This window comes from Sapajus apella, unplaced genomic scaffold (genome assembly GCF_009761245.1).
Source record: "Sapajus apella isolate SASKATOON/1434 unplaced genomic scaffold, GSC_monkey_1.0 scaffold8, whole genome shotgun sequence".
NCBI lineage: Eukaryota > Metazoa > Chordata > Mammalia > Primates > Cebidae > Sapajus > Sapajus apella.
Genome location: NW_022436948.1, coordinates 13,242,657 through 13,265,477, shown reverse-complemented (window position 1 = coordinate 13,265,477; position 22,821 = coordinate 13,242,657). Strand labels below are relative to the sequence as shown.

General features: G+C 45.9%; 1 protein-coding gene and 1 pseudogene across 15 annotated transcripts in view; both read left to right on the top strand.

The window, feature by feature from the left end:
• Positions 1–22,821, top strand: part of EVA1C (eva-1 homolog C) — a 107,845-nt gene that overhangs the window by 73,531 nt on the left and 11,493 nt on the right. For 8 of the 15 annotated variants that reach the window (XM_032277026.1, XM_032277036.1, XM_032277027.1 and 5 more), the window contains 3 exons: positions 12,179–12,322; positions 19,246–19,326; positions 21,586–21,675. The exons of 1 other annotated variant lie outside the window; for it this stretch is intronic. In XM_032277026.1, coding sequence (XP_032132917.1) covers positions 12,179–12,322; positions 19,246–19,326; positions 21,586–21,675 — 315 coding nt within the window. The remainder of the gene's footprint in view (positions 1–12,178; positions 12,323–19,245; positions 19,327–21,585; positions 21,676–22,821) is intronic. 6 more of the 15 variants (XM_032277028.1, XM_032277024.1, XM_032277031.1 and 3 more) reach the window with 4 other exon arrangements.
• Positions 14,138–15,198, top strand: LOC116550882 (annotated as a pseudogene).

Here is a 22,821-nt window from a genome sequence, read left to right as displayed (position 1 = left end):
AACCAGCCAAAAATATCATCTTGGTTATTCTCCTTCCAGTTTTCTTCTTTATTTCCTATATGCGGATTTGGGGTCTTAATATTTAGTTCATATCATGCTGTACCATATATACTTGTTTTCACTTTAAGGGACCAAAGACAGCATGTAATGTAGACTCTAAATGGACTAAGTTCCAAAGGCCTTTTCCTAACGCACCATTTCCTATCTGGCATCAGGAGCCCTGATGATGACATTGCTGAGTCACATGCAGGCGTGCAGGAGCTGGCTGGCTGCACGTGGCACTGCCCTCAACACTCACACCACCCCAGGAGCCAGCTCCCAGCACTTTCTTTGTCCGAGTAAGGAAACTGAGGCTTAGCAAGGTCTCACTCTTTGCCACTGCTCTATTCTGCTGCCCACAGCTGCCACAGGCAGATGATCTTCTGGGACCTTAAACAAAAATTGTTCATGCAAGCTTAGAGGACAGCCAGTGTTTTTGTGGGCTTACCTTTGCAGTTGCCTCGTACAAACCTCATAGAAATACAGTGAAAAGGCCAGGCGCGGTGGCTCACGCCTGTAATTCCAGCACTTTGGGAGGCTGTGGCGAGTGGATCACAAGGCCAGGAGTTCGAGACCAGCCAACCCAACATGGTGAAACCCCATCTCTACTAAAAATACAAAAAAAAATTAGCTGGGCATGGTGGCAGGTGCCTGTAGTCCCAGCTACTCAGAGGCTAAGGCAGGAGAATCGCCTGAACCCAGGAGGCGGAGGTTGCAGTGAGCTGAGATTGCACCAATGCACTCCAGCCTGAACGACAAGAGAGAAAGTCTGTCTCAAAAACAAACAACAACAAAAAAGAAATACAGTGAAAAAAGATATTCTTCATGCTACACGGGAGGGAAACTGAGTCTCGGTGAGTTTATTAGATTTCAAGTGCTGGGCAAACAGTAGTGAGCTCACCCTCATCACAGAAGAACTGGACCTCTTCACAGTTCTCCAGTGGGTGTAAGAGTTTCCCTGAGACATGAGCTTCCTGCCTTCCTCTACCTGCCCAGTCCTAAGGTAGCTCCTCTGAACCCTGGGGCTCCCTGGAACATAATTTGATGCTGCTGCCCTTGCAAAGGAACTACCATTTCATATTTATTGAGTTGGGGCTGGGCACGGTGGTTCACGCGTGTAATCCCAGCACTTTGGGAGGCCAAGGTGGGTGGATCACCTGAGGTCTGGAGATCGAGACCAGCCTGGCCAGCATGGAGAAACCCCATCTCTACTAAAAATACAAAAAAAAAATTAGCTGGGTGTGGTGGCACATGTCTGTAATCCCAGCTACTTGGGAGGCTGAGGTCGGAGACTCACTTAAACCCAGGAGGCCGAGGTTGAAGTGAGCCAAGATCATGCCATTGCACTCCAGCCTGGGCAACAAGAGCGAAACTCCATCTCAATATATATATATATATTTATTGAGTTGGACACTGTGTTAACCCATGCCACCCACGTGGGTCGCCTTGGGGTCTGTCAGTCTGTTAGGTTACCTGGGCTGAGGCTATCAGTCCAAGGGGAGATCCAGGCACAAACAGTGAACACAGCACAGCAGAAGCGTTGCCATGCTTGTCTGAAGGGCCCTGCTCCATTCAGCAGCCCTGTCTGCGGAACGTCCCCCACTGTGTTCTGGAACCACTGCCCTGACCCCTTCAGGCTTGGGGGTAGTCACATCCCGATGCTATTCCTTTTTTTTTTTTTTTTTTTTTTTTTTTTGAGACAGAGTCTTGTCATTGCCCAGGCCAGAGAGCAGCGGCTCAATCATAGCTCACTGCAGCCTTGATCTTCCAGACTCAAGCGATCCTCCTGCCTCAGCCACCCAAGAAGCTGGGACTACAGGTGCACACCACCACACTCTGCCAATTTTTATTTTGTTTTTAGTGGAGACAATGTCTAGTTTTGTTGCCCAGGATGATCTCGAACTCCTGAGTTCAAGCAGTCCTCTCACTGCAGCCTTACACAGGGCTGGGATGACGAGGATGAGCCACCACGCCCGGCCCTCCCTGCTATTCTGAGCCCTGGGGTTCTGCGCCATCCTTTGGGTGTGCCATGTCCTCATCCCATTCCCACCTTTGCAAACGGTCTATTTATTAAGCCCTGATTTGAGCTGTGGGTGGCCTGCCTGGCGCCAGGGATGTGGGGCCATGGCTATTCTTACTGTACTGATTGAGCTAAACTTGCCTTTCACAAAGACAGACTTGATGTTTCTGGCACTTGGTACAGACAGGCACTTAAACATTCTCTAAAAGCTCTATGGACTTCTTGACTTGCTGTGTTTACTCTCCATTCATGAGGACGCGCCAGAGTAGCTCCAGCAAGTCACATCCTTACACTGCAGTATAGCACTCCCAGGCACTCAGAGGAAGATGGATTTATTCCAACCTCCCGGTGAGTGGCTGAGAAGAGCTGATCGGGGAGCCAGACGAAGGATGACGGCCTCACTGCTTCCTCATGTCCCTGCAGCGGCCTTTCTCAGCCTAGATTCAAACTCACAGATCAGACATCCCTGCAAAATAACACATTCTAAAGCCAGAGATAGGGGATGTAATGTGCCGTGCTGTCCATTCCAGACCATGAATTCATTCATTAAGTACTTCATTGTAGAGTGCCTACTGTGTGCCCAGTACCCAGTTTTTTGTTTTTTTAATCAGGCTTGTGGAATGGTACTTAACAAAACAGGTGAATGAATATAAGACAAGATCAAGTGAATTCAGGGTAGTATGGCCGTAGACGTCCTTCGTGAATATATTAAAATCAAGTGCTTTTATGATAATGTTCCTTATTATTTGGTTATATATGTGTGTGTGTAATTAAATATATTTAAATTGTCCTTCCCTCTAAAGTACAGACATGTACTTTTAGAAGTTGGCTGTAGACGTGTTGTTTGAACCAATTGCCATGAGCAGACAAAGGAAGAAAGAGTGGATTCAGAGCTGTTGATCTTACTGTTATTCTTTTTTTTTTTTTTTTTTTTTTTTCTTTTACCCAAGCTGGAGTGCAGTGACTCGATATCAGCTCACTGCAACCTCCACTTCCTGGGTTCGCGTGATTCTCCTGCCTCAGCCTCCTGAGTAGCTGGAACTACACGCATGTGCCACCATGTCTGGCTAATTTTTGTATTTTTAGTAGAGACAGGGATTTCACCATGTTGGCCAGGCTGGTCTTGAACTTCTGACCTCAGGTGACCCACCTGCCTCGGCCTCCCAAAGTGCTGGGATTACAGGCGTGAACCACCACGCCCAGCCCTTACTGTTGTAACTTCTTCCTCTCCCTGTGTTCAAGTGTTCACTAGGTATTTCTGCTTCCTCTATGCCCCTCTGAGATATTTTTGACTGTAAATGCCCACACATCTACATTTTTAAATTTCCTGGAATATTATTATTCTCTGACTCCTTGTCACCCACATCTCTGGTCTCATTTAATGCTAAAATTTCTGGAAGAAACATTTTCATGGAAAAAAGGCTTTAAGAGTCCTTTTTTTTCCCTTTAAATTCTTTAATATATTTGACATACTCGAAATACTATGTGTAACACTTACATAGGTTGTAAAAGAAGAATATAGTGCATTACAGCCCACAGAACTAGAATCCTACAGATAACTTGCATCTACTTGTATTTTTCTCCTCTATCCCAACCCTGTCCCTTTCAGTGGTAAATACTATCTAGAGATTTGTGTTTGTACAAATATGTGGCCGGGCGCGGTGGCTCACACCTGTATTCCCAGCTCATTGGGAGGCCGAGGCAGGCGGATCTTGAGGTCAGGAGTTTGAGACTAGCCTGGCCAATGTGGCGAAACCCCGTCTCTACTAAAAATACAAAAATTAGCCAGGTGTGGTGGTGGGCACTTGTAATCCCAGCTACTTGGGAGGCTGAGACAGGAGAATTGCTTGGATCTGGGAGGCAGAGGCTGCAGTGAGCTGAGATCGTGCCACTGCACTCCAGCCTCGATGACAAGAGCAAGACTCCATCTCAAAAAATAATAATATAGGTGAGGGGGGAAGGCAGCAAATCACACTAACACGTGTGTACCTATGCAACAATCTTGTTCTTCACATGTACCCCAAAACCTAAAATGCAATTAAAAAAAGAAAAAAAAGAATAATAATAAACAATAAATAAATAAATACAAATATGTTACATATATCCTTTTAAATAGCTGTTTAGTATTATTTAGTATTTTTTTTTTTTGGCTAATAAAAATGGTGTTGAGGTATTGTAATATAGGAAGAAATATATATTTTGGTCTTCACTCAGCTCCTGGCCAGGGATCCTAAAACCTTTGTGATTTCCTAAGTTATAAGCGCAATCAGAACATCTTTTGTTGTCATATTTATATTTCGTCCTGGGCTCCTGAAATAGCCCCAGAATGAAGAAGATGAAAGGAACATCTTTTGTTAATCATTAAAATCAGCTCCTTTTTTTTTTATTTTTTAAGAGGGAGTCTTACCCTGTCACCCAGGCTGGAGTGTAGTGGTGCCATCTTGGTTCACTGCAACCTCCACCTCCCGGGTTCAAGTGATTCTCCTGCCTCGGCCTCCCAAGTAGCTGGGACTACAGGCATCCACCACCACACCTGGCTAATTTTTGTATTTTTTAGTAGAGATAGGGTTTCACCATATTGGACAGGCTGGTCTTGAACTTCTGACCTTGTGATCCATCCACCTCGGCCTCCCAAAGTGCTGGGATTACAGGCATGAGCCACCATGCCTGGTCAAAATTAGCTCCTTTTGACCACACCTGAGTTTATGTTGATGAGTGACTTTTGGAAAGCCCCTAATGATGGGGGGCTGGTTGTCAAGGGAATGGATCACGTGATTACACGGCTGGAACTTAAGCCTCCTGAGCACCCTCTCCCCAGGCAGGAGAGAGAGGCTGGAGATTGTTGGGTCCATCACCAATGGCCAGTGACTTAATCAATCATGCCTGTATCATGAGACCTCCATAAAAGCCCTCCAACAATGGGGCTCAGAGACCTTTCAGCTCAAGGACTCCATGGAGGTGCTCAGTGGGTAGAGCCTCTAGGCTGGGTGCAGTGACTCACGTCTGTAATCCCAGCACTCTGGGATGCCGAGGTGGGAAGTCAGGAGTTCGAGACCAGCCTGGCCAACAAGGTGAAACCCCCATCTCTACTAAAAATACGAAAAAATTAGCTGGGTACAATGGCAGGCGCCTGTAACCCTTGCTACTGAGGAGACTAAGACAGGAGAATCGCTCGAACCCAGGAGGCAGAAGTTGCAGTGAGTCAAGATTGTGCCATTGCACTCCAGCCTGGGGGAAAGAGTAAGACCCCATCTAAAAGAAAAAAGAGGGTGGAACCCCCAGCAAGGGCACGGGAGCTCAGTGCTCCATCCCCAGACCTTGCCCTGTGCATCTCTAACATTCGGCTCTTCTTGAGTTGTATCCTGTTATAATAACCAAAAATCTTGTAAGTAAACTGTTTTCCTGAGTTCTGTGAGCCAGTCTTGCAAATTCTAGAACCCAAGAAGAACATCGCAGAAACCCCCAATTTATAACTGGTCAGTCAGAGGCCCAGGCTTGCAGTTGGCATCTGATGATGAGGGGGGGAAGTAGTCTTGTGGGACTGGGCCCTCAGCCTGTGGGAGCCGTACTCACTGGGGGCACTTAGTGTCAGAATTTAGATAAATTGTAGGACACACAGTTGGTATTTTCAGGAACCGGAGAATTATTTCTTTCAGGTCTACACCCAGAAGAGGGATTGCTGGGCCGCATGATAGTTCTATTTTTAATTTCTTTAGGAAACCCCATACTCTTTTCCATAATGCCTGCACCAAACCACATTCCCACCAGCAGTGTAGGTGGGTTTCCTTTTCTCTACAACTTCTCCAAACTCTTGTTACTTCTTGTCTTTTATTAGAAGCCACCCTAACAGGTGTGAGATAATATCTGCTTGTGGTTTTAATTTGTATTTCCCTGACAATTAGTGATGTTGGGCACCTTTCCATATACCTGTTGGCCTTTTTGTTTTTTTTCTTGAGATGGAGTCTCGCTCTGTCACCCAGGCTGGAGTGCAGTGGCACACAATCTCAGTTCACTGCAACCTCTGCCTCCCCAGTTCAAGCAATTCTCCTGCCTCAGCCTCCCTAGTAGCTGGGATTACAGGTGCACGCCACTGTACCTGGATAATTTTTGTGTTTTTAGTAGAGACAGGGTTTCACCATGTTGGCCAGGCTGGTCTCGAACTCCTGACCTCAGGTGATCTATCCACCTCGGCCTCCCAAAGTGCTGAGCCACCATGCCCGGCCTGTTGGCTATTTTTATGTCTTTCTTGGAGAAATGTCTATTCAGGTCCTTTGCCCACTTTTTAACTGAGTTATTTGCTTTTCGCAGTTGAGTTATGTAAGCTCCTTACATATTTGGATATTAACCTCTTATCAGATATATGGTTTGAGAATGTTTTCTCCCAATCTGTAGGCTGCCTTTTCATTGTGTTGATTGTTTCCTTTATTGTGCAGAAGCTTTTTAGCTTGATGGCTTCCATGTGTTTATGTTTGCTTTTGGTGTCCTAGCTAATAAATCACTGCCAAGACCAAGGTCAAGGAGGTTTCCCCTCGGGGTTTCTTCTAGGAGTTTTGTGGTTTCAGCTCTTACATTTGGTCTTTAATCTGTTGATTTTTGTGTATGGTGGAAGATAGGGCTCAATTTCATTCTTTTGCATGTGGATATTACATCTATCCAATACCTCAACGCCGTTTATTGAAAAGATTATCCTTTCCCTTTAGTATCTTCTTGGCCCCCTTGTTGAAAAGTTAGTTGATGGTATATCCTTTGGTTTGTTTCTAGGCTTCCTATTCTGTTCCATCAGTCTATGTGTCTGTTTCTATGACAGTATCATACTGTTTTGATTACTATAGCTTTGTAGTAGATTTTGTGATTAAGTAGTGTGATGCCTCCAGCTTTGTTGTTTTTGCTCATTGCTTTGGCTAGTCAGGGCCTTTTGCAGTTCCATATGAATTTCAGGATTGCTTTTTCTGTTTCTGTGGAAAATGTCATTGGAATTTTATAGGGATCGCATTAAGCCTATAGATCGCTTTGGGCAATATGAACACTATAACAATATAAATTCTTCCAGTCCCTGAGCATGGGATACCTTCTCGTTTATTTGTGTCTTGCTCAATTTCTTTTGTCAATGTGTGTATAGATTTCTGTGTACAGATCTTTCACCTCTTTGGTTAAATTTGTTCCTAAGTAATTTTTTATGCTATTGTAAATGGGATTGTTTTCTTGCTTTCTTTTTCAAGTAGTTTGTTGTTAGTATATAGGAACACTACTGATTTTTGTATGTTGATTTTGTATTCCGCAACTTTGCTGAACTTGTATGTTAGTTCTAATAGTTTTTGGTGGAGTCTTTAATATTTTCTATATATAAAAGCATGTTATCTATAAACAGTGACAATTTAACTTTATTCTTTCTGATTTGGATGCCTTTTATTTCTTTTTCTTGCCTAAATGGTCTCTCTGGCTAGGACTTCCAATACTGTGTTGAAGAGAAGTGGTGAGAATGGGCATCCTTGATCTTAGAGAAAAAGCTTTCAGCTTTTCACTGTTGAGTATGATATTAGCTGGGTGATGTCATATATGGCCTTTATTATGTGAGGTACATTCCTTTATACCTAATTTGTTGAGAAAAAAAATTGATTAATTTTATCTCTACAATTAAGCCATAGCATTTTACAAATTGTGGGAAAAACACATAACATTTGCCATCTTAACCATTTCTTTTTTGAGACGGAGTTTCACTCTTGTCACCCAGGCTGGAGTGCAGTGCCTCCATCTCTGCTCACTGCAACCTCCGCCTCCTGAGTTCAAGTGATTCTCCTGCCTCAGCCTCCCAAGTAGCTGGGATTATAGGCATGTGCCACCGCAGCCAGCTAACTTTTGTATTTTTTTAGTAGAGACAGGGTTTCAATACATTGACCAGGCTGGTCTTGAACTCCTGACCTCAGGTGATCCACCCACCTTGGCCTCCCAAAGTGCTGGAATTACAGGCATGAGCCACCACACCCAGCCTACCATCTTAACCATTTCTGTGTATAGTTTTGTCATGTGAAGGATTTTCATATTGTCTTGAAAACCACAACTCAAAACCCATTAAACAACTCCCCGTTGCTCTGTCCCTTAAGCTCGTGGCGCCCACCATTCCACTTTCTGTCTCTACGGGTTTGACTATGCCAGGTCCCTCACATAAGTAGAATCACACAGTATTTGTCTTTGTGTGACTGGCTTACTTCTCTTTAGCATAAGTCTTCAAGGTTCATCCACGCTGTAGCATGTGTCAGTTCTGAGGAGCTGGACTTGGTCAGAGGGGCAGTGGAGGATCTTAAGCAGGCAGGGAGTGACGAGATTAGAAAGAGCACAGTGGGGCTAGGCGCAGTCGCTCACACCTGTAATCCCAGCACTGAGAGGCTGAGGAGGGTGGATCACGAGGTCAGGAGTTTGAGACTAGCCTGGCCAACATGGTGAAACCCCATCTGTACTAAAAATTCAAAAATTAGCTGGGCATGGTGGCAGGCACTGTAATCCCAGCTACTGGGGAGGGTGAGACAGGAGAATCACTTGAACCCAGGAGGTGGAGGTTGCAGTGAGCCAAGACTGTGCCACTGTACTCCAGCCTGGGCGACAGAGTGAGACCCCATCTCAAAAAAATAATAATAAAATAAAATAAAAGAAAGGAAGACCACAGTGGAGAGCAAAAGGGAGAACCATCTGAAGGGGAGAAAATGGAAAGAAGGAGTCCAGTGAGTCCTTTTTAAGGCTGAATGATATTCCGTCCTATGTATATACCATATTTTATTTATCCATCCATCCATCCAAGGACTTGAGTTGCTTCCACCTCTTGGCTGTTGTGAATATGCCGCTATGAACATGGACATGAAGTCATGTGTTTTCTCCTCTTGCTTCTGCGTCCATTTTAGTCTCTTTCTTGTATCCCACAGCCATGGGTTCTCATGCACTCGTGTATCCCACTGCTAACGCATCCTCCTCCTTTCCTCCTGGATCATCCACTTCAAGACTTCCTTCCCCTGAGCAGCTAGCTCCAATGCCTGCTGGTGAAGGCACCAGGAGTAGGCCCCAAGAGCCAAGGAGGAGCTTCCGAAGGGATGGAGGTTATAACAATGCCTTTGTTTATTCGTCCTGTAATTTTTTGAGCATTTTCTGAGCATCAGGACCAGTGTAAGGTACTGGGAGCAGGAGCTCCCTCTCTAGTCTGGTGACAGAGGAATGAGCAAATAAGTAGAGCCACACAGTCAGAGCAGTGCACAGAACAGTAGAAGCCGAGAGAAGGAAACCGCTGACCGCCACCCAGGAGACGGTACAACTGAGAAGACAGGGAGAAGGAAGTATTTCCTAGCAGGAGAGGAGCATGTGCAAAGATAAAGGGATGACAAGAATCGCAGCCTAGCTTTCTGGGGCTGCAGTGAGACCTGGGGGCTGTGACATAGGCTGGGCTGGGAGAATAGCAGCTGTGGAGAGGCTAGGAAGGTAGAAAAGGCAAGTCACGTGGGGTCTTGTGCACAGTTCTGAGGAGTTGGACTTGGTCAGATGGGTGGTGGGGATCTTAAGCAGGTAGGGAGTGATGCGATTATAAAGAGCACAGTGGGCTGGGCTCAGTGGCTCACTCCTATAATCCCAGCACTTTGGGAGGCCAAGGCAGGCAGATCACTGGGGATTAGGAGTTCAAGACCAGCCTGGCCAACACGGTGAAACCCCGTCTCTACTAAAAATGCAAAAATTAGCTGGGCACGGTGGCAGGCACCTGTAAGCTACTTGGTAGGCTGGGGCAGGAGAATTGCTTGAACTTGGGAGGTGGAGGTTGCAGTGAGCTGAGATTGCACCACTGCACTGCAGACTGGGCGACAGAACAAGACTCCATCTCAAAAGAAAAGAAAAGAAAAGAAAGCACAGTGGAGAGCAAAGGGAGAACCATTTGAAGAGAAGAAAATGGAGGAAGGGAGTCCAGTGAGGAGACTTGCTGCAACACTGGCAGGGCTGGAGCTGAGGCTGTGGCGGGAGAGGAGGAGGAGACGATGGGAACACATAGGAGGTGAGGAGCCAGAGGAGGTGGCAAAGAGCAAAGGCGATCAGTGCACACAGCAGAGTGCCCAGAATGGCCAGTGCTGAAGGCAGCGATCTGGGCCTCGGCTCTCAGTGGTTGGTAGTGACAGGGATGGCCTCGGGGCCAGATGGAGTGTGTAGGAAGGAGAAGAGAGCCCAGACCCAGTGCCTTTTGAGGGGCTCAGTGCAAAATGAAAACACAAAGCCCCTTGTCCAAAAATATATCAGAATTTGGGCCAGGGACAGGAATGAGCTTACTCTTGGTAGGCAGGCCTGCAGAGGGCACTGGGATAGAATAATCAGAGACCACCAAGGAGATGGGCACGAGGGAGCTGAGGTCAGTGAGAAATCCCTCAACATGGGCATCTAGGCACTGGAAGTTCCAGAGATAGGGAACAATTAGGACCAGCCCTCATCTCTTGGCCAGGATAGTGATAGGTCCCTGTGATCTCAAAGGGATCAGTTTTAGGGTGTGTGTGGGACATGGGTACATTAAGGAAGGGAGAGGACAGGATGGGGGCGGAGATGCAGTGTAGGCATAGAGACCCTGAGCTCCTCTGTCACCCAGGCTGGAGTGCAGTGGTGCAGTCTTGGCTCACTGCAACCTCCACCTCCCAGGTTCAAGTGAATCTCCTGCCTCAGCCTCCTGAGTAGCTGGGATTACAGGCACATGCACCATGCCTGGCTAATTTTCGTATTTTTAGTAGAGATGGGGTTTCGCCATGTTGGCCAGGCTGGTCTCAAACTCCTGACTTCAAGTGATGCACTGCCTCGGCCTCCCAAAGTGCTGGGATTACAGGAGTGAGCCACCATGCCTGGCCAGAGACCCTTTCTAGAAGCCTGGCTGTGAAGGAAAAGCATAAGACTGGAGAGACGTCCTGGGAACTGTTAGTTCTGTTAGAACTGTTAGTCCTGTGCACACATGCACAGGACTTCGTGTGGCTGGGGTCCCTGCCACTGTGCCTTCATACTCTCCCTGAGCTGCCCGTTTTTACAGCACCAGCACTTGGACGCTCTGGGCATGAACCCCTCACGCGCATCTCCAGATCTGAGCCTTTTCTTCAAAACCTTGACCCACCTCACATGCAGGACAATTTCTTTTTTAATGAATGTATGATCTCGTCCTTCAAACTGCCTGCTTCTAACAACTTCCCCTCCACCTCTTAATAGACCACTGTTTCCGCAGCCCTGCAGCTTAAGGTCTGTAACCATCCCTGATGGGTCCCTCACCCACCCTTTCATGGAGACCGGGATCGTGGAGCTCAGAGACCAACCTGTAGGCCCCATTCTTCTCTAGCTGTGTGAGGTTACTGACCCTCCCTGTGTCCACTTTCTCAGCCACAAAATTGACGTGTGTGTGTGTGTGTGTGTGCACAAGTGTGTATGTATTACAAATAGCCTATCTCATAGGGTAGTTCCCACACCTGGCCCACTGTAGTAGCCTAATACTTTTTATTATTGGGCCAAGTGTGGGAATTAGATGATGAACAAAACAAAAATGGCCTCTCAGCAAACAAGTGCTGAGAACAGGGTTTTGCCATGTTGGCCAGGCTGGTCTCGAACTCCTGACCTCAGGTGATCTGCCCGCCTCCGCCTACCAAAGTGCTGGGATTACAGACTTGGCCAGGCTCGGTCTCCAACTCCTGAACTCAGGTGATCCGCCCGTCTCTACTAAAAATACAAAAATTAGCTGGGCGTGGTGGCGTGTCTGTAGTCCCACCTACTCAGGAGGCTGAGGCAGGAGAATCGCTTGAACCCAGGAGGTGGAGGTTGTAGTGACCGAGATCGCGCCACTGCCCTCCAGCCGGGCGACAGAACTAGCATCAGTCTCAAAATATAAAAAATAAAAAATTTCAAGATGGTGCCAGCACAGCACTAAACCCAGCTCCAGGACTTATCGGACAGGACCATGATGCTGGCTCTGCCCATCTGGGGTGCTTTAATGAGACAGAAAATAAGCAGAGAAACTGTTCATTTGACTTGACTCCAGCTGAGCATATTTATTTACCAAGAATGCCATAGGCTATGTGGTAGCCCTGTGTGGGATGCAACATGAAATTCTTCTGGGCGTTTCCTGCCTTTCAGATTGCTTGTCTTACTCAGCTTTGCAAGTCCTATCCCGAAGGTGCTATGGGAAGCAGAGATGCAAAATCGTCATCAACAATCACCATTTTGGAAGCCCCTGTTTGCCAGGCGTGAAAAAATACCTCACTGTGACCTACGCATGTGGTAAGAACACACCCCCACCCCACCAGCTGCCCAGACACGCTGTCTCTTTTTGGGGAGGGTGGTGATCACGTGAATGGCAGGAGTTTGCCCAGAACAAGCCAAACACTGCTTCTCCTGAAGCTGTTTGGTCATCCCAGGTACCTGAGAGCCCCTTTTTCTTTCTTATTCTTGTTTATCGTAGTCATGTCAGATAAGCAATAGAATTTTCTTTGGTCAAAATTTGTGTAAAAGCGCCTTTAGCAATCAGATTGGCAGCCAGTTGGGAGGGTGGAGAAAGAACAACCCAATGGGGTAAACTGATGTCGCTGAGGGCAGGGATTTTCATCTGGGTTCTTAGGAGGCTCTAAAATGTATTGAGATGTCATGCGAGTTCACGGCGGCGGTGTGTGTCTCCTGCGTATCCTTCCAGGACCGCTTTTAGCCCCTAAATGACTAACTCACTGGACTGCCAACAGCTATTTTATCTACAGACCCACGGTGTTGAATCAACAGATCAAATGCTTACCCTAAAACAATAAAAATGTTACAGGACAGCATAACTTTGTTTTCCTGCTGTCTTTAAATGATAAAATGAAATGCCTTCTTTGTTTAGATTCTAATTTCATAAAGCAAATCAGCAGTTTATTATTTTCTGAGGGTACTATGGATTTCCAGTTTGTAATACTAATATGTTGACTGGTTTTTTCTTTCTTCCTTTCTTTCTTTGAAATGAGCATAAAAGCAAATGGAAAGCAAAGAACATTATAATTGAAGAACCTGATACCTATTCTCTTGGAAATCTCTTTTTGCCCTGCCAAACATTCCTAGCCATTTTATTTCTGTAACAGCTTTTTTGAGATACAATCCACAGACCGTGCAATTCACCTGTTAAAACATACAAATCAATGGTTTTTAGTATACGCACAGAATTGCCAGCCATCATCACAATCAATTAAGAACATTCTCATCCCCCCAAAAAGAAACCTTGTATTCTTTAGCAGTCAGCGCCCCCCACCCCGAATCCGCCCACTACAGCTGCTCCAGCCCCAAGCAACCTCCCATCTACTTTCTGTCTCTATGGATTTGCCTCTTCTAGACATTTTCCAGAAATGGAATCTACAATGTGTGGTACACTGTGCCTGGCTTCTTTACTTAGCATCTGTTTTCAGGGTTCATGCATGTCGTAGCATGTCTCAGTACTTTATTCTTTTTGGTGGCCTAATACTATTCCATTGCATCCTCAGGCTTTTATATCCTGAACTAAAAATGTTATTCTCTGCAATAGCAATGCTGTCACAGGTATGATGAAGTGACTACATAAATGTATTACCAAAATAATGGCACCCACTCTTACATCACAGGAAGAATGGCTTTACCTGCTCTGTCTTTATTCCTGCTGCCATGTCTAAGCAGTCCTAGGTAGCATGAGGCATATTTTGGCTGAGGTTCCCCCAGAGGCCAAAAAGGTCACTCTGAGGACAACGTTGGATAGCTCACCTGGCAGAGCAGAGGATGGTAGACTGGATATGGGCCACTCTGAGGTCCCAGTAGTTTCAAGCCTCTTCATCTGAGTGTTGAATAAGAATCAGGACTTGGCCGGGTGCAGTGGCTCATGCCTGTCTGTAATCCCAGCACTTTGGGAGGCTGAGGCAGGCGGACCTAAGGTCGCCTAAGGTCGGGAGTTCAAGACCAACCTTACTAACATTGAGAAACCCCATCTCTACTAAAAATACAAAATTAGCTGGGCATGGTGGTGCATGCCTGTAATCCCAGCTACTCGGGAGGCTGAGGCAGGAGAATCACTTGAACCCAGGAGGTGGAAGTTGCAGCGAGCTGAGATTGCACCATTGCACTCCAGCCTGGGCAACAAGAGGGAAAAAACTCTGTCCAAAAAAAAAAAAAAAAAAAGATGCAGGACTTCAGCCTCCAAATAAGGTGCAGTTTCAGGTGGGGACCGGGAAATCTGAGACACCTCTGGGCTGGGGCCGCCGTGGCCCTGGGAACAGAGTGTGTTCCAGTGAAAGCAGACCAGTTGATGGGCACAGTGACAGCTAAATCTGGAGATATATTCAAAGTTGATGTTGGAGGGAGCGAGCCAGTTTCTTTGTCTTACTTGGCATTTGAAGGTGCAACTAAAAGAAACAGACCAAATGTACAGGTCGGAGATCTCATCTACAGCCAATTTGTGGTTGCTAATAAAGACATGGAACCAGAGATGCTCTGTATTGACAGCTGTGGGCGAGCCAGTGGGATGAATGTCATTGGACAGGATGGTCTGCTTTTTAAAGTGTCTGGGCTTCAGTAGAACACTGTTAGCTCCAGGTGGTAAAATCATACGGGAAGTGGGAAAACTCTATCCACTGAAGATAACTTTTGGAATGAATGGAAGAATATGGGTTAAGGGAAAACCCATCCTGCAGACTTTAATTTTGGCAAACATTTAAGAAGCTTGTGAACACATGACATGAGATCAAAGAAAACAAATCTTCAGATAGGCAGAAAGTTGATATAGGTGGACTTTTTAAAATGGGTCAGTTGAGCCAAGAAATCATGGGTTTCCTGGGGAAAGCTTTTTCAGGTGAACCTCTCCCCATGAACATACTCAGAAGACAAGGTATGAAGGTACAAATTATCTTATTAGAGTCTAATTGAAATATTTTTATAAGTAAGTTGCTGGTTTCACTTCTGCTCTTGTGGGAGAAAAAATCATTACAGAATCGTTATGTATTGTTTGTTCTGTACAATAACATTTACTAAAACATTTTTGTAAAAGGTGCAGTTTCTAGTGTGCTTTCAAGGATGAGGCAAGAACAGTATAGCTGAGGCTCTTCTTAGCTAATTAAATTAGTCTGTTGTCATGCTGCTGGTAAGACATAACTGAGACTGGGCAATTTACACACACAAAAAAGCAGGGGTTTAATTGGACTTACAGTTCCACATGGCTAGGAGGCCTCACAATGATGGCGGAAGGCAAGGAGGAACAAGTCCCATCTTATGTGGATGGCGGCAGGCAAAGAGTGCTTGTGCAAAGAAATTCCCAGTTTTTAAAACTGTCAGATCTCGTGAGACCCAGTCACTCTCAAGAGAACAGCACAGGAAAGACCTGCCCCCATGATTCAATCATCTCGTACCGGGTCCCTCCCACAACACATAGGAGTTATGAGATTTGGGTGGGGACCCAGAGCCAAACTATGTCACTAATGCTGAGATGAAGATGAGCTTTCGGGGCCTAGGGGTCACATGTCCCACTTCAAGCTTTTCTTCCTTCCATCATTCATTCAGCACATTGTTCTTTGTGTCAGGAGCTGTGCTGGGTGCCAGGGATTTTGTAATAAACAAAGAGACACAGACAGGATGCAGTGGCTCATGCCTGTAATCCCAACACTTTGGGAAGCCGAGGTGGGTGCATCATCTGAGGTCGGATTTCAAGAGCAGCCTGGCAAACACGGTGAAACCCCATCTCTACTAAAAATACAAAATTATCTGTGAGGTCAGGAGATCTAGACCATCCTGGCTAACACGGCAAAACCCTGTCTCTACTAAAATACAAACATTAGCCAGGTGTGGTGGCGCATGCCTGCAATCCCAGCTACCTGGGAGGCTGCAGCAGGAGAATCACTGAACACAGGAGGGGAAGATTGCAGTGAGCCACTGCGCTCCAGTCTGGTTGGCAGCAGTGAAACTCTATCTCAATTTTTTAAAAAAAGAGAGAGGCACAGTCCTGTTTTCATGGGGTGAACAGCTGAGAGAGAAAGGCAGGCATTAAACAAATAGCCAGACACATCATTATGACCTATTGTGACAAATGCTATTTTAGGAAAGGGCAGAAGACTGTAACAGTGGAGGGGGCCTAATTTAGCTTGGGGGGGTGGTTTAAGTCTTCCAAAGAGAGCCCTCCCTTAGGGTGAACACTAGGGTATGCACAGTAGCAGCACGCTTGGGGATGGGCAGGTGGCAGCCGAGACACTGAGGTGCTGAGTGGGACAGGAGAGGCGCTGATCAGGGTCCTGCACACAGTAGAGCTCCATGAAGAGTGGTTCCTAGTGTTTTCACTAACGTATCTGAAGTGGAGAAGGACAGTGACCTATCACTCCCCAGTCCCCGACCTCGTTCTGAACCAGTCTAAAACAAAGAGATGCAAAAATCTGACAAGCGTGTAGACACCTGTGATTTTAAAGGTCCTAAAAGATTCTGTGGATCTCAGAGCCATTTTCACATAGCAGATGCGCGCATTCCCTGCAGGGGCCTCTGGCAGACACGGGCAATTTCATCTTTTGACTTCCTGGTTATTCTGCAAAGTGCATCCTAGAATGCCCTTCCTTTCCGAGCTCCTCTACAAAATTCTGATTCTTTCTCAAACTGTAAAGGCTCTGGCATTTGTCAAGAGCCAAGGCCCTCCTGTAGCCTTGTTCTTGTAGTTTGAGAACATGCCAAGAGACAGACATGAGGAAGAAGTGCACTGCTGCCAGGAAATCAGGGCATCCTTCTCAGGGCCCAGAAAAGGACAGGTAATTAAAGCAGAAAGCAGTTTGCAGCAGCTCAGCTCAGCTCTTGGGCGCTGCCATGGTCCCAGGATCAGTGACATGCCATGGTCCCAGGATCAGTGTCCCTGTGGACAGCCCAGGGACATTCCTCGAAGATCCTGGAAATCATCAGCCACCTCCAGCAACTCCGTGGGCCTCCCTGGAAAGTCTCCCTTGCTGCTGATGGGCTCGAAGGCGCCAGGGCCTCCTGTACGTGGAAGACCCCCATCTAGGAATGTCCTGTGGTTGTTGAACCTGGGACATCCCCAGATGAATTTAGTGAAGCCCTCCGAGAAAGGAAACAAGGTTTTCTTGCTATTGAAGATGTCCCCTCCACCGCCGTTCTTTTTAAAAAAGCAGTGTAGTTGAATTTGCAGTTTGTTTTGGCTTTCTTTCCACTTCCTGCTGCTGCTTTTCTGAGATCTCGGCTGGGCTGAAGAACAAACAAAAATAAGCCATTTTCTGCAGCAAGAATATTTGGTTTCCTCGCCCTTCCCCCAGCCTGCCGCGGTGTGCTCGGCCTGCAGAATTCCTGCTCTGCCCTCTGTTCCTGTCATCTGCCGGCTGCCTTGGCTGCGGATTCTGACCTCCCAGGGCTTCTTCTTAGGGTCAGTTCAGCAGAGTCAAAAACCACCTTCAAAGGAATTGGTCAGGCAGCCATCCGCATCTGCATTTTTCTGTAGTTCTTTCTGACAATATTCAGCAAATCACTCTAGCACAGTCTTCAAATTCTCTTCAAATCTATGATGGTAACAGAGGTGAAGAACTTGGGGCAGAAAGCAGAAGAGTAGGAGCTGGGAGAATTTGGTGGTGGATTTTGACCTGGTCACAGTCATTTAGCTTTACTAAGTCCGGGAAAGCTCATCTTCAAAGCTAACCAACCTATTTTTTTTCTTTTCTTTTCTTTTTTTTTTACACAGAGTCTTGCTCTGTCACTCAGGTTGGAGTGCAAAGGCACAATCTCAGCTCACGGCAACTTCTGCCTCTTGGGTTCAAGTGAGCACGTCCAGCTAAGTTTTGTATTTTTAGTAGAGATGGGGTTTCACCACGTTGGCCAGGCTGGTCTCGAACTCCTGACCTCAAGTGATCCACCTGCCTCAGCCTCCCAAAGTGCTGAGATTATAGGCATGAGCCACCACACCCAGCCCAGAGTTAACCACTCCATTGAGGTGTTGTTTATTTACCTTAAAATTTCTACTACAAGTGAATACAATTCAATGATTTTTAGTAAATTCTGAGTTGTGCAACAATCGTCACTACTCTCCAGTTTAAATTAGAAAAAAAAAACACAACATTTTCACAATCCCCCAAAGCTCCCTTGTGCCCATTTGCTATCACTCCCCTATTCCCATCCCCTGCTCCTCATCTACTTTTTGTCTCTAGATTTGTCTTTTCTGAATATTTCAACAAATGGAATTATGTAATAGATGCTTGTATGTGTGTGTGGCTGGCTTCTTTAACTAAATGTGATATTTCAGAGGGTCATCCATGTTGTAGCATGTATCATATCAGTACTTCACTCCTTTTCTTTTTTTTTTGGAGATGGAGTCTCACTCTGTCGCCCAGGCTGGAGTGCAATGGCACAATCTCTGTTCACTGCAACCGCTGCCTCCAGGTTCAAGCGATTCTCCCTGCCTCAACCTCCTATCTAGCTGGGATTACAGGCGTGAGCCACCACACCCAGCTAATTTTGTATTTTTAGTATGGAAGGGGTTTCACCATGTTGGCTAGACTGGTCTTGAACTCCTGAACTCAAGTAATCTGTTCACCTTGGCCTCCCAAAGTGCTGGGATTACAGGTGTGAGCCACCATGCTGGACCTTCATTCCTTTTTATTACTGAAGTATATTCACTGGATGGATATATCGTATCTTGTTTTTATTCTCCTTTTTTTTTTTCTTTTTGAGATGGATTCTTGCTCTGTCACCAAGCTGGAGTGCAGTGGCGTGATCTTGGCTCACTGCAACCTCTGCCTCCTGGGTTCAAGCAATTCTTCTGCCTCAGCCTCCTGAGTAGCTGGGATTACAAGGTGCGCACCACCACGTCCAGCTAATTTTTGTATTTTTAGTAGTGATGGGGTTTCACCATCTTGGCCAGGATGATCTCAATTTCTTGACCTTGTGATCCGCCTGCCTCGGCCTCCAAAAGTGCTGGAATTACAGGCATGTGCCACTGCCCTGGCCTTGTTATTTTTTTAATATTGCAAAATGGGCCTAAAACCATCTCTCTGGGGCATTTGATGATCACGTGGATACCATTGGGTTGTGTGTATGTATGTGTATTTAACAGGAAGAGTGAATGATTATTGCACTGATTTGGAAAGTGATTTTAAAATCTTATCTACATTGCGTTTAAAAATATATTAAGAGTACACATTTTTAAAATATGCCAAGTATGTAAAATGTTTCTTTTTGGCTTTTAGTTCCCAAGAACATACTCACAGCGATCGATCCAGCCATTGCTAATTTAAAACCTTCTTTGAAGCAGAAAGATGGTGAATATGGTAATTTTTATGGCTTACTACCAGCATTTCTCGTAACGTAAAGGTAGACAGCCCCTGGGTGACCACGGTTGGGCACACCTTGTTAGCATGGAAGGGGCCGTCAGGAGGTGTGTTTGAGGTACCGGTCCTGGTGATGACAGTACTTTGACCAACCGTTGCAAATGGTGAACACCACTTATTTTGTTTTGATTTTTTTTTTTTAATCAGAAGTAGGGTACACCTCCTTTCGTTCTCCTCTCACTTCCTAAAAGGAAAATCACTTTGAAAAGACATCCACTCAGAAATAAATTTGGGCTTCCTGGATTACACAATGAGCTTTGTGCAAAGTTGAGGTCATTGGAACCTGCATGGGCACCAGGGCCAGCTAGGACCTGAAGGCCTCTGTACCTCTGTACACGCCACCTTCCTCCTTAGTTTTTTTTCTTCCTTTCTTTTTTTGAAATGGAGTTTTGCTCTTGTCGTCCAGGCTGGAGTGCAGTGGCACAATCTCGGCTCACTGCAACCTCCACCTCCCGGGTTCAAGCAATTCTCCTCCCTCAGCCTCCCAAGTAGCTGGGATTACAGGAGCCCACCACCACACCGGCTAATTTTTGTGTTTTTAGTAGGGACGGGGTTTCACCACATTAATCAGGCTGGCCTCGAACTCCCAACCTCAGGTGATCCACCTGCCTCAGCCTCCCAGAGTGCTAGAATTACAGGTCTGAGCCACCGCACCCAGCCCTCCCTAGTTTTCATTTGGCTTTTGTAAATGGGGTTGGAAGGGTGGGGCTTTGAGGGGGTTGGACATTTGGATTTTCTTATCAAATCTAGAATGGAATTCAAACCCATGGGGTCCCTGATATAGAATTTGCAGAGACGCAGCAGAGCATCTAAGATGTTAGGCTTTGGTGAGAGTCTTTTCTTGTGTTACTTTTATCATATGTATTAGGTCTTTCCCCACTAAGTATAAAAGTATGCTTGATATGAAAAACACATGAAAGCACCCCTAGTCCAAAAGCTCAGAGAGAACTATTGGTAATGTTCCTCTGTGTCCTTCTAGCTGGTCACCTGGGCTTTCTGGCAGGCTGTGTTCCTTAGTTCTACTTCTCTTTCTTTCTTTTTTTTTTTTAATTAACTAATAAATTTATTTCTATTATTATTATTATAAATAAAGACAAGGCTTTGCCATGTTGCCCTGGCTGGTCTCAAACTCCTGGGCCCAAGCTGCCCACCTCATCCTCCCAAGGTGCTGGGATTACAGGCATGAGCCACCGTACCCTTTCTCCACTTATTTGTCTAACAGGGTTCCCACCTGATCCGTGAAAAACCTGGTCCCCCTGCAGTGAGGGCCTGAGGGCTAGCGCTGTGCCATGTGTCCTGTCTGACATCGCTAGGCATCCCCCAGGTCCCCAGGATGTCCCAACCCAGGCTTGCTTAGCTCCATCCAGCAGTGTAACCAGGATCTAAAGCAGATCTGCCCCACATTTTGGCGTCGTTTCCCAAAAAAAGTAGCCCAGTACAACCTCCCTCCCTAATGGAGGCTTATCTCTAGTCACACAATGGACAGCGGCTTTATGCTTAAAGTGAGATATTATTGGCCGAGCACAGAGGCTTACACCTGTAATCCCAGCACTTTGGGAGGCCAAGGCAAGCGGACCACCTGAGTTCAGGAATTCGAGACCAGCCTGGCCAACATGGTGAAACCCTGTTTTGTATCTTTAGTATCTTTACTAAAGATACAAAAATTTGCTGGGTGTGGTGGCACGTGCCTGTAATCCCAGCTACTCCAGAGGCTGAGGCAGGAGAATCGCTTGAACCCAGGAGGTAGAGGTTGCAGTGAGTCGAGGCTTTGCCATTGCACTCCAGCCTGGGCAACAAGAGTGAAAACTCCGTCTCAAAAAATAAATAAATAAATAAAATATAATAAAGTGAGATGTTGTTAAGCCTCCAAGGGGCATGATGAATGTTCCTACCTTTAGGATGGGAAAATCCATTTGTTCCCTTTCGCAGTGGAGCAGAAGAGGGGCACCTAAAGTTGGAACCAATTCTTTAAAAAAATTTCTAATCTTTTTTGTGCTTTAATATTTTCAGGGACTGCTTACTATTTAATAAGTGCTCTTCTGGGTTAATCTTCCATAATTTAGCCAGAGGCCCATTCGTTTGATTTCTGTGACTTTTAATTATTCCAGCAGTGCCTGGGGTAGGAGCAGCAGGGGCCTCTTAGGATAGGCGAACTATGAAAAACCGTGATTAATTGGTCTTGCATTTTTCATGAAACAGATATAAACTTCGACCCAAGCGGATCGAGGGTTCTGAGGAAAGATGGAATTCTTGTTAGCAACTCTCTGGCAGCCTTTGCTTACATTAGAGGTAGGTCAATGAATCGAAGCTTCTTAGAGTGCTAATGGATTTACTAAAGTCTTGTTAATAAATGTGCTGTTCACTTATAACACTCAGACAACTAAAGAATGATGACTTCAAGTTTGACATGCCAACCACCGCCTTCTAAGATTCAGAAACAGGGGCCTGAGTTTAGGCACAGTCACAACCAGGCGGCCAGTAAGAGAACCACACACACAGACAAAGCCACACTGTTTAGTAGACAGACATTTTTCCCTTTTGAAAAGTAGAAACCTGAGGAATGCATTTCCCGGTCTAAAATTTGGGAAGGAACTAGGATTATTGAATTCCAACCCTGGCTGGGAGAAAAATGAGCCAGAAGGTCACTTAGGAAACAAGACGGATCATACCCCATGAAGACAGAGCCACTTTCTGAGTCATGAGTGTTATTCCTGATGGTTACCAAGGATTCCCTTGTTAATCTTGCCCATGAGGATCAATCAGACTCAGCCCTCATGAATTAGCAGAGCCAAAAGGCTTATACCAAAGCCAGTCACACTGCGGGGCCCTCTTCATTGAGGTGAAGGTGTGTTCAATCTTTCCTCACCACCCTCTCTGCTTAGCTTAAGATAGAATGCATTTTGGAATGTCATCTGCAAGTTTCAGCAATGGCTGCCTATGTTCAGAGAGACAAAAACCAGAGACCTTCAGTAAAATACATATTAATATAACACATAACAGATTACTATTCAAGGCCTTCTAGAGATGGGACTCTCATTTGGGGTAAGCCTGTCTCAGAGGAAAATAGAGGCTTAGGAAATGTATTTGTCTGTTCTCCTACTACTAATAAAGACATACCCAAGGCTGGGTAATTTCTAAAGGAAAGAGGTTTAATGGACTCACAGTTCCACACGGCTAGAGAGTCCTCACAATCTTGGTGGAAGGTGAATGAGAAACAAAGTCACATCTTACATGGTGGCAGGCAAGAGAGCGTGTGCAGGGAAACTCTCATGAGACTTATTCACTATCACGAGAACAGCATGGGAAAGACCTGCCCCCATGATTGAGTTACCTCCTTCCAGGTCCCTCCCATGCCACAGGATTATGGAAGCTGCAATTCAAGGTGAGATTTGGGTGGGGACACAGACAAACCATATCAGGGAAGGATCTCAATAC